General features: G+C 42.5%; 1 protein-coding gene across 1 annotated transcript; it reads left to right on the top strand.

Moving 5' to 3' along the window:
* The first annotated feature begins 389 nt into the window (after positions 1-389).
* TAGAP (T cell activation RhoGTPase activating protein) lies at positions 390-11,443 on the top strand. Its single transcript, XM_049904688.1, has 10 exons — positions 390-531; positions 1,132-1,214; positions 1,300-1,353; positions 1,687-1,753; positions 3,319-3,485; positions 4,204-4,365; positions 4,961-5,070; positions 7,237-7,432; positions 8,426-8,540; positions 9,370-11,443. The coding sequence occupies exons 2-10, from the start codon at positions 1,188-1,190 to the stop codon at positions 10,629-10,631; spliced, it is 2,160 nt and encodes a 719-aa protein (XP_049760645.1). The 5' UTR covers positions 390-531; positions 1,132-1,187; the 3' UTR covers positions 10,632-11,443.
* The last annotated feature ends 1,942 nt before the right edge of the window (positions 11,444-13,385 follow it).

Genomic DNA, 13,385 nt, shown 5'->3' with positions numbered 1-13,385 from the left:
CCTGCACAGAGGATACCCATCAAAGTCCGGGGTGGCTGATGGACAGAGTAGCTGGTGGGTCGGCGAGGAAACACCACCCAAACAGGATACAAAAAAATTACCACTGTAGAAAATAAAATGATGTTTACCTACAAAATAACACAATTTCTTATTCACACATCCCACCTATGACATTAATCCGAGCCTTCGCCTGTGGCTATATGTCATCTTTTCCATCCCTAGTAATTCACAGATATCTGACTTTGAAGTAGAAGAAAAGAACCATAGCTGCCCTAAAAGGAATGAGGAAGTGAGTACTCTCGGTCCACAGGCTGGGCCTGGGAGACAGCCCATGACGCCGCGCCTTCCGGTCTGTGACAGTCTGCATTTCCACCTGCCCCCCTCTGGTTTATAACGTCGTCCACGTGAAGTCAGAGAGGCTCTGGCTCCTTCTCTCACCAGTGGATTAGTCGCAGCCCAGGGTCATGCTGCTTCGCCCCTTCTCCACAGTTCCCTGGAGGTAAAAGAACTCTGGCTCCAGGCCCTCCAAGGGTAAGTACTATAAATTAACGAGAATAGAAAATAGACTGCCTAGCAGATGGCAGGCCGTCAAGCTCCTGTCAACAGAAAACATCTATACGATGAAACAAGTATGCGACAGGGTCACAAAGGCTGTGAACGCTGAGGGCTTTGCTTCCCTATCAAGTCTGCACTTCTCTGGGGTAGGAACCCTGGAAATGTTGTCTTTGTTTTATGCTCATGCTAAGGAGCATCCTGGAAATAAGCTTTTTCCTTTTTTGGATTAGACGGGAAAAATCCATGCAAAGGACTGACTACAGTGCTTGACGCATGCATAGTGAGCGCTGAAAAAAAAAAAAGTTATCGTAATTGCTATTCGGATTATCTCTTGATGGCATGTAATAAATGAATAACACATTTTGCAACAATAAAGGAATCAGGTTTAAATAATTTAGAAATAAGGGTGTTCAGATACTGTTCTTAGTAGCTTAAGACATCTGGTAACCTATAAGTCACTTTAACCGGGACGTTTTCTAATAGTTTGAAGTTGTGTGCTTTGGCAAAGCGGCCCTGAAATGGACCAACTTCTTCTGTGTGTGCAGCCTAACTCTTTTCCCTGGTGATTGTTTACAGGCAGAGCCACAGCCCCAGGAACTCAGTGCATCCCTGGACAGTCAGCCCAGCCCCTGATGAGGGTGACAAGCAACCACAATGCTGTACGTACACCTGGACATTGATTAATTCACATTTTCTAAAAAGAAGAGTCAAAGATGTTTTACCTAATTTTTTTCTCTCTCTTAGTCGAAAACACTAAATGCTGATAATATGGAGACATTAATCGAGTGCCAGTCAGAGGTAAGAAAGCAATTTTTAAAACCTTTCCATCTGCACTGTGAGAACTTAGTATCTGTACTGAGAAACTCCTTTCTGTTCTAATTCAGTCTCATTTGGATTGTTTAATTATCAGAGTATAAGTTAGCATCCTAAATATAGTAGATTAAACATGTTAATTGGGATCTTATAGGATGACAGTCAAGACTTACTATTAACTCTAGAGGCTAGAAAAAAAATCAATGCATTGTACCGACTCAGTCTTTCATATGAATAAAATGTTACTGGTGTATTCTGTGGGGAAAGACTATAGGTTCCTCCTGCCATTGTTTCCAAGTGAAATAAATCTATTTTCAGGGTGATATCAAGGAACTTCCTCAGTTGGCATCATGTGAGAGTGAAGACAGTATCTGCCAGCTAATTGGTAAGTTTTAAAAACATACCAGTCTTTTATGTAAGTGCTAACAACCAGTATTTTGGTTTGCAAACCGCAGTACTTTACCAGGAATTTTTTTTTTATAAGTGTTCTTTTAAAGACCGCAGAACATTAACTCTTAAATAGCAGGCATACTCCAGCTTGCTAGACTAGTGGAATGCCCTCATCAGGCAGGCATACTCCAAAGTGCTAGAGTAGTGGAGCGCCCGGGTAGGGAAGATGCTATCCGTAGCCAACTCGCCAGTTCTCCAAAGGGTTTTTAGTGGGATAAACAAATCTCTTAAAGTGTGCATACATATGAAAAAGACACAGTGCCTTTCCTGTGTGCACCCTTCTTTAATTTACGAAGAATGAGTCTATGAGACCCTGAAGCAATTGTTGTTCATATCAAAGCTCAGAGAACCCACCCTCCACCCTTAATTTTTTTTTTCATAATGCATTTCATTAAAATGTAACCCTGACCCAGGTCTCCTGAAGTACAAGGATAGGGCACTCCTCTCTCTGTCCTCCTTTCATTTGCCACTATGAAATGTATAGGACATATGACAAGCATTTAGAAAATATAGCTTTTGTAATTAGAAAAAAGAAAGAAGGAAACTTGTGAGATGCCACACCCATTGCCCACAAGCTGGCTTTTGGAAGGACAGAATATCTTGGTAACGTTTTCCTAAAAATTCCCCATGGCCAGGTCTCAGGTTAAGCTTTCTTGTAGCAGTTTGTGCTTGCTGTCGATGTTGTTGTTAGTTGCCGTTGGGTTCATTCCAACTCATAGTGACCCTGGGTGGCGCAAATGGTTAAGTGCTCCACTATTAGCCAAAGGGCTGGCAATTCGAACCCACCCAGAGGCTCCTTGGAAGATAAGCCTGGCGATCTGCTTCCGAAAGGTCACAGCCTTGAAAACCCTATGGAGAATTTCTACTCTGACATCTGGGGTCGCCATGAGTTAGTGCTTGCCCTGGCCTAAAAGCAGCCCCGTCTGGGAAAGCCACCCCAGATGACTACAGATGGAGGGAATGGTGTAGTGCTCCCTCTAGTGGCTGGTTAGTGCTAGCGTGGCTACAGAGAGCTACGGGCTGCTAAGTGCCTTCAAAGTGATCTTGAGCGAGTCACTTCCTCTCGTGCTGACAGGTTTCATTCTTTTTCACCAATTGAAGGGGGAAATTAAAATCTCGCATCAAAAATATCCACTATAGTTATAAAGGCCAATACGTGAAGCTGGTTGTTTGCAAGCTGCACAGCTAGGTTTGGCTCATTTTCTGCAGCAAACAGCTGAGGAAGAGTAAAAACAGGAAAGGTGGAGGCCTTGAGGAACCTTGGTGTTGGTGTTTAGAGGCTGGTTGCTCTGGTAACAATGTGGTTGTTTTTCAATTTGGTTTTTCTAGAGTAAGTTTCACGCCCTTTGCTTTCTCAGTTTTTCAATTTTTTCTCCTGCACAGCATACTATAGATGACATTATGTGGCTGACAATATCCATTTTCTTACCATTAATAAGGATCATTCCTTATTAATATCGTAATCTCATTTCTGTCTTTGCCTTGTTTCCTTGGCTGTAGAAATCAAGAAGAGAAAGAAGGTGTTGCCCTGGCCTTTTCTCCCGAGAAGGCTTTCCTCTTCATCAGATTTTCCCGGGACTTTGGAGCCAGGATTGAAAGCTTCCCTGTTTGACCAGCCCTTGTCCACTATCTGTGGTGAGGATGGTACGCTCCCCAGACCCATTCAGGTAGGTGAGCACTTACTCAGAAACCAACTTCCGTTTTCTGTCGGATGTGAAAACTCTTGAAAATTTTTAGTATCACTCCCATCCTTAGCTTGTTGGGGTTGATCTTTGTTTTTTTCCACTTTCGGAAAGGGTGTGTCCACTTATGAGTGCATGTTAGGAGAATATGTGGCTTTTATGGCCTAAAAATTACTTGTATTTACCACTGAACCCAGAATGAGGGTCTCTCCATAGTGCTCCAACTTTTCTGGCTTCAAGGAGTTAAGAATGCTGAAAATGAACAACAACAAAAAAAAAAAAATAGCTTCTGAAAAACAAACAGACAGAGAGTAGAGAGTATGTTATTAGAAATTCAATGTTTTCATGGAATGACTTAAAGGAAGGGAGGCCTAAAGAACAAGAATTTTAGAACTGTTCAAGATGAGAGCTTTCACAGTTTTCCTCCTCTTAGAAAAATGGTGGGTTGAGAGACAGTTGATAGCAATCTGATGAAAGGAAAGCTTGGCATGAATAGTTTCTTGTTGGTACTATCTTAATAGAACTGAGAACAGAGCTAACATTTATGGCCAGGGTACTTCATGACAGGTAAAGTTGGGTACTGTTCATGTCCATTATTTTAATTCACTCTCTCCAACCTAAACATAAATGTATTAGTAGCAGCAAAGTGTATGTCTTCACACCAAGGATAACCATTTCCTATCTCTATACCTGTTTCCTATAGGATATCCTTACTATTCTATGCATGAAAGGCCCTTCGACTGAAGGAATATTCCGGAAAGCAGCCAATGAGAAAGCCCGAAAAGAGCTTAAGGAAGAGCTCAACTCAGGAGGCATGGTGGACCTGGAAAGCCGCCCCGTGCACCTTCTGGCTGTGGTTTTTAAGGTGAGTTCACAGCATTCCTGTCAAAATAGCTTGTCAGTGGGCTCAGATACCTTTGTTCTTAGAAAATGAGAAATGGACTTCTCTCCCTAAAAGTCCAAGTAAACTCATCTTGGAGTTTAACTTTTTTAGTTAAGCCATTTATGTTTTCATTCATAATAAATTATGTATGCATATATACATGTATACATGTTATTTATAGTAAATTATATATATATAATCTATTTGTTTATAATAAATAACATTTCTATTTCTATGATCTGCGATTCCAACAGAAAGTGATCCCTTAAGTTCCCCCCAAAATTTGATGAGAACAAGTGATTCGATTGTCCTGTGACTAAGTCTGTGTCACTAAACCTGGTGTTCCCTCAGAATTCACCCTCTGGGGACAGTGCCCCCTCTGTGCCTGTCATTAGGAAGTTGCTGACAGACAGGTGATGAGACAGGTTCCCAGGTGAACAGGTGCAGGAATGAAGGGGCACAGGCTGTGATAAGACGATCACTGAGTTCCCGGGGGTGGGACAAACCCAAGGGGAAATGAAGACACCAGTGCTTTATGTCATACAAACAGGCCAAGCAGTACTGCTTCCTCCCACAGGACTTCCTCCGGAGCATCCCACTGAAGCTGCTGTCCAGTGAACTGTTTGAGGAGTGGATGGGTGCCTTGGACAAGCAGAGTGAGGAGGACAGAATCGATGCCCTCAAACAGTAAGTCATCCCAAAGTGATTCCCGGAGGCGTGGCCGGAGCAGCCATCTTCTGATTCTCTACCTAACTGTTGAAGCATGTCACAATCTATGCCACTTCAAAATTGTGAAATGGAGAATCTGAGTGGAATTGCTCATCCAATCCCAGAATAAAAGCCAGGTGGTACCCAAAAGCTTAAAATAAGTGGTTTTAGCCAAATAGAAGGAAGTCCAACTCCAAAAACCAAAAGTGAACCTCAGAACTCATAAATCCCAAGAGGTTTGGAAGTCTAGAAATATGAGTAGTTCAGGAAGACAAAATCATGGAAATGGGCCAACCAGCAAAGTGTAGGCATTTGGGGGTGTCCTTGACCCACATAGATTGGTATCGTGCAGAGCATCAATTCTCCCACAGAACACCTCATAAAGCCTAGTAGGTATGTCTGGAGGAGACTGTTTGGGTTTTGGTTTCTTTGTTTGCTTTTGTTTTTCATAAAATTCCATAGCACAATCCATATTCTCAGAATTAACCAAAATGAAAATTATATAAAAACAAATTCCAGTGACAGTAAAAATAATTATATCTGTAAATGGAAAGTGTAACTTCTTAGTGGTTAGAGAATCCTAAATACCCAATTTTAGAATATCAGCACTTTTACCGGCTACTGTGTGTCTTAGTTTCCTACTCTGCTGTAACACAAATACACAAATGTGAGTCTTTAAAGAACAGAAATTTATTGTCTCACAGCTCTGGAAGCCAAAAGTCCAAATCGGGGTCTCATCATGTCAATCCCTCCTTGTCAGTAGTCCCAGACATTCCTTGTTCCTGGGCTTGATGATGCTCAGATAGTCTCTGTCTCCCCTGTGTGTGTCTCTGTGTCTAATCTGCTCTTTCTATAACTCAAAAGTGATTAGATTTAGAACCCACCCTATCCTGGTGAAAACAAACAAAACAAACCCAGTGCCACTGAGTCGATTCCGAGTCATAGCGACCCTATAGGACAGAGTAGAACTGCCCCGTAGAGTTTCCAAGGAGCGCCTGGCGGATTCAAACTGCCGACCCTTTGGTTACCAGCTGTAGCACTTAACCACTACGCCACCAGGGTAGTTAAGAGTTTAGTGGCTAACCAAAAGGTTTGCAGTCCAAATCCACCAGCCACTCTTCGGAAACCCTGTGGGGCAATTGTACTCTGTCCTATAGAGTTGCTATGATTCAGAGCTGACTCGATGACACCCAATACCACCAACAACTACTTGGGTTTGATCTAATTAACGTAACAAAGAAAACCGTATTTCCAAACAGAATCACATCCATGTGAATAGGGGTTAGGATTCCAACATATATTTTGGGCCACACAGTTCAATCCATAACCCTATGAAAGCCTATCTGTATATTATGATTGCCCCATAGGGCTAAATATTTTCAACCAAATATTTAGAGAATTGAAGACATTAGAGTATCTATCCCAAAAAGAAATCCTAAGATTGTCACAATAAATTTCTGCCTAAAGACACAGAAGCTCTTTTATAACAGTAACTTCTTATAAGAAGTGAAAATGATCTCTGTATTACAGTCACCAACTTCATTTTTTTTTTAAAGTATGGGTTGGAAAGTCACATTTATTATTGTTAGTTACAATGTTACTGTTCAAATATTGCCTCAGCCAGATTTATGAACATGTCCTTATAAACTGACTTATTCTCCATAAAAGAGTCCCAGAATGGTATAAAAATATGTCATCTTCATTTGGTGGCCACGGTTCAAAAAAAGGCAAATGACTGTAATCCAAAAAAAGTAGTTTTGCTGTGTGAGATGACAGAAAGACACCCACCTGGCTGAAAGATCACTCAACAAAATGATTTTAAATTTTAAAGACAAACCATGAGGCTGAATGCAGGTTTTGATTCATAATGTAAGATCTATGTGAATAACAAAGGGCTGTGTTATTGGTGTTGTAATTGCAAAGACCCATCTCTTAGGTCTTCAAAACTTTGTGGTTAACTAGTTCTGTTTTGTGTCAGTTGCCACTGGAACCATCTGAATGAATATTTCACAATGTCACTTGTGAAAAAGTACCTTCCTCATTTTAAAGGAAGTCTGGCTTAGGCAGAAACTTTCAACTGCCTGAACTAGAGCTGCGTGAGACCACTGGCCTCCTCTGAAGCCCGTCTTCCTCCCTTTACTCCAGGGTGGCAGATAAACTCCCTCCGCCAAATCTCATGCTGCTGAAGCACTTGGTCTACGTGCTCTACCTAATCAGCAAGAACTCCGACACCAACAAGATGGACTCGAGCAATCTAGCCATCTGCATCGGACCTAACATGCTGACCCTAGACAATGACCGAAACCTGTCATTCGAAGCCCAGAAAGACTTGAACAATAAGGTTTGTTCTAGCTTATTTACGAGACTCTCTCAACTTAGAATCTTGCCATCAGTTTGCAAAAGCCGAGCAATGAAAGGCTTCTGAATTTCTCCAACTGGATCAGAATCACAGAGAAAATGTAAACGTGCAGAAATGCCTTTGTCAGATTCCTGTGGTCTTACCATGTTGTGGTCGTTAGCTGCCGTGGAGTCCGCCCCCAACTCATGGCCACCCCACGCGCAACAGAATGAAATACTGCCTGGCCCTGCCCCATTCCCGTGATTGGTTGCAGATCAGACCCTTGTGATCCATTGGCTGATTTTCAGAAGTAGGTCCCCAGGCCTTTCTTCCTTGTCTGACTTAGTCTGGAAGCTCTACTGAAACCTACTCAGTATCATAAAAACCATAAAACCCATTGCCGTCGAGTCGATACCGACTCATACTCAGTATCATAGCAACACGAAAGCATCCACTGACAGATGGGTCATGGCTTTGCATGAGGTGTATTGGCTAGAAATCGAATGCAAGGCTCCCACATGAAAGATGAGAATGCCACCACTGAGCCACCAATGCCCCCTCTTATCATACATACACGCATTTGATGAAATTTATTAAACCTAATCCCATGTCCTCTGTCAACCTCTGAAGAGAATACATAGACTACGGCTTTATCAAATAGATCACTCTATCTTCCGGGATAGAAAAGATTTTTTGTTCTGTGCGTCGCACTGAAACTATTTCTCTAAATGAAAACCGTACTTACTTTAAAATAAACCTTTAAAAATTCTTGGAAAAAAAATGCAAAAACAGCAAATAATAATTAAAATACCTAACTATAATATACATATATTTGCTAGCAAATTTCTGTATGTTTCAAAAACATAAAAGTCTCCCAGTCTCTTTTTGGCCCTTTCTTAATTGCTGACCCCCACTATAGTCCCATCCTTCATCTCCCCCCCACCCCCCCAAAAAGAAATATGTCCTCAGTCTGACGGCCCTTGTTTTCCCTCACAGGTTAAGACGCTGGTGGAATTCCTCATTGATAATTGCCTTGAGGTCTTTGGGGAGAACATGCCCGCACCTTCCAGTGTCACTTCCGATGACTCCCTGGAGCACACGGACAGTTCAGGTACAGAATATACCATCTACGATTATGATCTTTGTAGAAAGGTCCTGGCAGTTATGTAAAATAGCCCTGGTATGCAAACCAGAAATTGCCTTCACAAATCATGACTCGACTCCACAGGGCAGTCCTTAAATATGAAAAGCTTGCTCAGCTTTTGCTGCAACGCCTCCTTCCTCCTTTAACTTCAAACTGGACCTTCTTTAAATCGTGAATAGCTGCTTTGAAAAAAAAAACAAACTCGTTGCCTTTGAGTTGATTCCTACTCACAGCGACCCTATAGGAGAGAGTAGAGCTGCCCACAGAGTTTCCAAGGCTGTTATCTTTACAAGGAGCAGATTGCCAGGTGTAGTCTCCCTCGGAGCAGCTGTGGGTTTAAACCACTGACCTTCCGGTTAGCAGCTGAGTGCTTAACCACTGTGCCACCAGGGCTTCTTGAACAACTGCTAAACTTACTAAATAACCTTTAGCTATAGGGTTAGGGTAAGAAATTTTTGTTCCCACGTAATGAAATATAGGTCTAAAAAAGAGCCATCCAAGGATCAACTGTAAAATTTAAGATCAATAAATTTTTAGTGAAGTGCTCTTTTCCCCCTTTTCTTATTCTCTCTCTGTCTCTCATCTTCCCTTTTCATACTTCTCCATCTCAAAAGAGTAGATTTGGAAATAAACCCATTTTAATGTGGTAAACTTCTTATCATATCAAGCCCAAGGTGATTCCACCAAATTGTCTAGTGCCATTTTATCATTGGTATATGAGTAGGGTCAATTGTACTAAAGTTTATTTCTAAAAGAACCTGAACAAAAAGTTCACCTCTTCCTTAACTTCCCCCAGACATGTCAATCCTGCTGAACGACTCCGCCTACGACAGCACAGACCCTGATGTCGACAGCAACAGTGTCAGTTCTCAGAGCAGGCAGCCCCCGGGGCCCACCAAGATGGCTGTCAGCGTGGACAATAGGGGGCCACAGTACCCATGTGAGTCAGGCCCGAAGCCCATTGTCAGCGCTGTTGCCAGGCTGAAAGGCTCTCTCAGTCAACCAGACAGGAGGTATTCAGAACCCAACATGTCGTCCTCACAAGAGTACCTTGAGAATCGGATAACAAGCCAAAAGCTAACCAAGAGTGAGGATAATTTCACCGTGCCCCAGGCAGGCTGTAGTTTTGAAAGCGAGGACACTGAAGACCCATTTCCAGAGGAGGTTTTCCCTGCAGTAGAAGGCAAACCCAAAAGACCACTGGACTTGAGGGCAAAGAGTATGACTCAGGGCCAGGTGTTCCCACGGGGACTGTTACCTAAGGCCTTCTCCAGTGGCTCCCTGGATGGATCCTCTGACAGCTCCCCCATGGTTTCTCCTTCCAGTCCCAAAAGAAATTTCTTCACCAGACACCCGTCCTTCAGCACAAAGACTGACAAAGGTAAGCTCAACAGAGAAATAAAAAAGCACTCCTTGTCATTCTCCTTTGCCTCTCACAAAAGAGTGCAGACCAAAACCACCAGCTGTGGGTCTGAGAAGTACAGAGACCAAGTGAAGAAGAGTTTTAAGAAAGAAAGCCAGCTTGCTGGCCGCATCATCCAGGAAAGCTGGTCTGAAACCCACAGCCAAACAGCTCTGGACTTCAGCTCAAGAGCCTATACCTTCTCAGTTGATGATGTGTTTCAACAAGTGGATCAGAGACTTCCTGGAAGTCCGCCATCTTACGAAGAGGCTGTTCAGTGCCAGGCATTCAAACTCACTGCCTATGGGAGCCAAACAGTCCGAAGTATGAGGGCAAGAATGCTCAGTCAAGACTCCATACCATTGCCTCTCCTACCTTCTCACCATGGTGGGGATTCAAGAAACACATGCAGTGAAGAGCCACTAAGCGGGCACAGACTCTCTCCCGTGACTGAGGGTTGGAAACAGAGCAGGACTGTGTGTACTTCTGTGGAGACTAAAGAGGAAGTGACCGTGCCAGGGAGATCTGCCCTTCATCAACTGAGAACCATGTCTGAGTCCATACAAAAGAACAAGCAGGACTATCTCATAAGGCGATGTAGTCAGCCAGTCTTTGACGCTGACCGATTCCAGTATGCTAGAGAGTCCTACATTTAGGAAGGTAGACCATCCATCATGACACGGCTTATGGTATTTCTGTAAATATGTGACTGTGTAAAGAACTGCTTGTAGATTCTGTTTTTCAAAAATGTCAAGAATAAGCTCCTTTTAGAAAAGTTGTGTGGAACCCTCCTCAGAGAGGATAACTGTACAACAGCACTCAGCTAGAGTCTGCGTGTATCCGAACTTGTGCAATATGTACCAAGTGTATAAAATGTGTTCTCTGCAAGGTGTCTATGTGGACATAAACATGTATATATATTTGTTTGTGTACTTGAGGTCAACTGCATTGCAGTCCTTGGCCTCTTGGGGCACTTTCTTATTGTTTAGTGTTTTAAAAATAACCTTTTCTTCTCTTTATGTTGCCTCTAATGTCACTGCCAATTTTTACATTTTCCATAAACTCCATTCAGGGAAAAATGTTTAAATCTCTGATAGAAGTGGACTCTAATAAGCAGCTTCCTGAGAACTAACCACCACAGTACAAGAAAGAAACAGACAGCAAGAAATTAGAGTTTTTGTTTGAAGTCTTCAACGGCATGGCAAATGCCGGTGAAAGAAAAGGCCATAATTAAAATTATGAAAAATACTCAGAAAGGTCTTTTAATCTTCAAATTAAATTTGGGTAGATTAATGAAAATGCATTACATTACTATTCACCCATTTATAGCACTTTGAGTTTCTTCGTAGTTGAATGATAGCCAGTAGTGTGAAGGTAAACATTATATATGCATTGAGGGTCGAGTAGAACTTCAATGTAATTTCACTACAATAAATCGCCTTCTTTATTTGAAAGTGCAAATGTTTGTTGTTCATTGACGTCTTGCCATCCCCTCAGTTAATATAAATGCACGAAGAACGTCATTCGCACGTTCCTTCATTCCACAGCCATTTCTGGAATCTGTGTTCCTTGTTTCAGGTATCTAGTAAGATTGGGGATCTTGAAGTTTGGAAGACAATCCCTGTTCTCCAGAAATTTGCAAAACCACTGGAAAAAAATACCAACTTTGAGCCATTTTTTCAGTAAGCAATCACTCTGGAGGCTAGGAAAATTTAGTATGCAAATACGGGGTAATATAGTAAATAAATACATTGGAATTTTTAGTGAATTCAACTTCTCAATGCTTTCACACATATCTCATTTTTATGATGCCTCAGTTTGTTTGGTTATTAGCAAGCTTAATGGTAAAAGGTAAGTTATTTTATATATTTACATTAGAACTTCAATGTTCAATGACTGAGGTATTTATCCAGTATCTTAGAGACTTCTATCTTCCTTACTTTATCAACTTTTTTCATAAAATTATGTATATGCTATTGATTTGTTATAGAAATTTTTTGTCCTGGCCAGTTACCAGATGGTGAAGACCTATTCTTTCCAGAGGTCACCCATTAATAATGTTGTACAAAGTTAATAGTGTTGTAAATCAAATTGTTCAATGCAGCACAATCAAGTCTAATAATATCAATAAAAATACCTTATTAAGCACTAAAAATATTAACATTCAAAGGGGCAGACTTTCCCCCATTAGACCGCTTATTTAAGAAGAGCGAACCCTTTCCACAGTTGGATACACATGGTAATACAAGGGTAATTTTTGGCATCTGTCTTGTGCCAGCCCCTATGCTTAGCATTTCGGGGTTGTAAAAAAAAAGAAAGAAATCCTCCACCATGTTCTTAGCCACTTATTACTGAGAATCAGAGAATTCTCATCAGTAGACTACTAAAACTATAGCTGTAAGAATGGCATGGGGGCGGAACCTGCCTGCCTTTAACTTACGAAGAGGAAGGAGAATCAAGGTCAACAGCCCAAGGCTGATTCCGATGAGGCGAAGGTCAGACTTGCCTCCTCTCTCCGCCAACTTTACCAATTCTGACACCAACCGTTCCTCCCACGGCACTCACTACTTCTCTGCTGGGTTCAATAATTCATTGCAACGGCCACGTAGAACTCACAGACAATGCTCACGATTGTGGGGTTTATTAGGGAAGAGGTTACAATCCAGATTGAGGAACACTCCTTCCATCAGGACAGCCTCTTCTCAGCCATGCCTGCAGGCACGCCTCTCTCTAGCCCCTCGGCCTCTGCCCTGCTTGGGCAAGTGTTACAAAGCTTTCCAATAAGTGCTCAAAAGCATCCCACTCCACCAGTAAGCCTCAGTCAAAGGGGCTCAGCTCTAACTCCAAAGGTCGGCAAACCTAGCTCCACCAAGTGCCCAAAGGCGCCCCACTCCACCAACAAGCCTCCTACCCAGAGGCACTCAGTTGTCTCACTCTCCGGGCTGGGGAGCCCCCTGCACCGTCTCCTGCCTGTCTCCTGCTGCCATTTCTCCAGCACGGCTTCTCACCATCTTCAGTGTTAACAGCTCTCTCGTTCTCTCTCTGTCTCCTGGTTCCAGGAGGGTCTCATCGCAGGGATCCCAGGACCAAAGGGCTTGCTCTACTTCTCGTTCTCTTTCCTTCATGGTGGTGAGATCCTCTGTTGCTCTGGAATTGGCTCTCCTTTAAGCTTAAAAAAAAATAAGCTTAGAGGATGGCAAAACTGACCAACCCCCTTGGTGGGCCACAATTACTCTATCTTCACAGTCCTACCCAATCGCTTGGATGGTGAGAAAGACCACACAAAAGCTATTCACTGTACTGTAATAGCTAAACTAAAAACCAAACCAAACCCTTTGGCTTTGAGTCAACTCCGACTCACGGCGACCCCATATGTTTACAGAGTAGAACTGAGTTCCAAGGGTTTTTAA

Source organism: Elephas maximus, chromosome 1 (genome assembly GCF_024166365.1).
Source record: "Elephas maximus indicus isolate mEleMax1 chromosome 1, mEleMax1 primary haplotype, whole genome shotgun sequence".
Taxonomy (NCBI): domain Eukaryota; kingdom Metazoa; phylum Chordata; class Mammalia; order Proboscidea; family Elephantidae; genus Elephas; species Elephas maximus.
This window is presented reverse-complemented; position numbering and strand designations above follow the sequence as displayed.

Bases quoted from the DNA above. Each gene is read 5' to 3' on its own strand.
- TAGAP (XM_049904688.1), top strand. From the start codon at position 1,188: ATGAGGGTGACAAGCAACCACAATGCT. The intron at 1,754-3,318 runs GTAAGTTTTAAA...CCTTGGCTGTAG, and splicing joins CAGTATCTGCCAGCTAATTG to AAATCAAGAAGAGAAAGAAG. The intron at 7,433-8,425 runs GTTTGTTCTAGC...TTTCCCTCACAG, and splicing joins AGAAAGACTTGAACAATAAG to GTTAAGACGCTGGTGGAATT.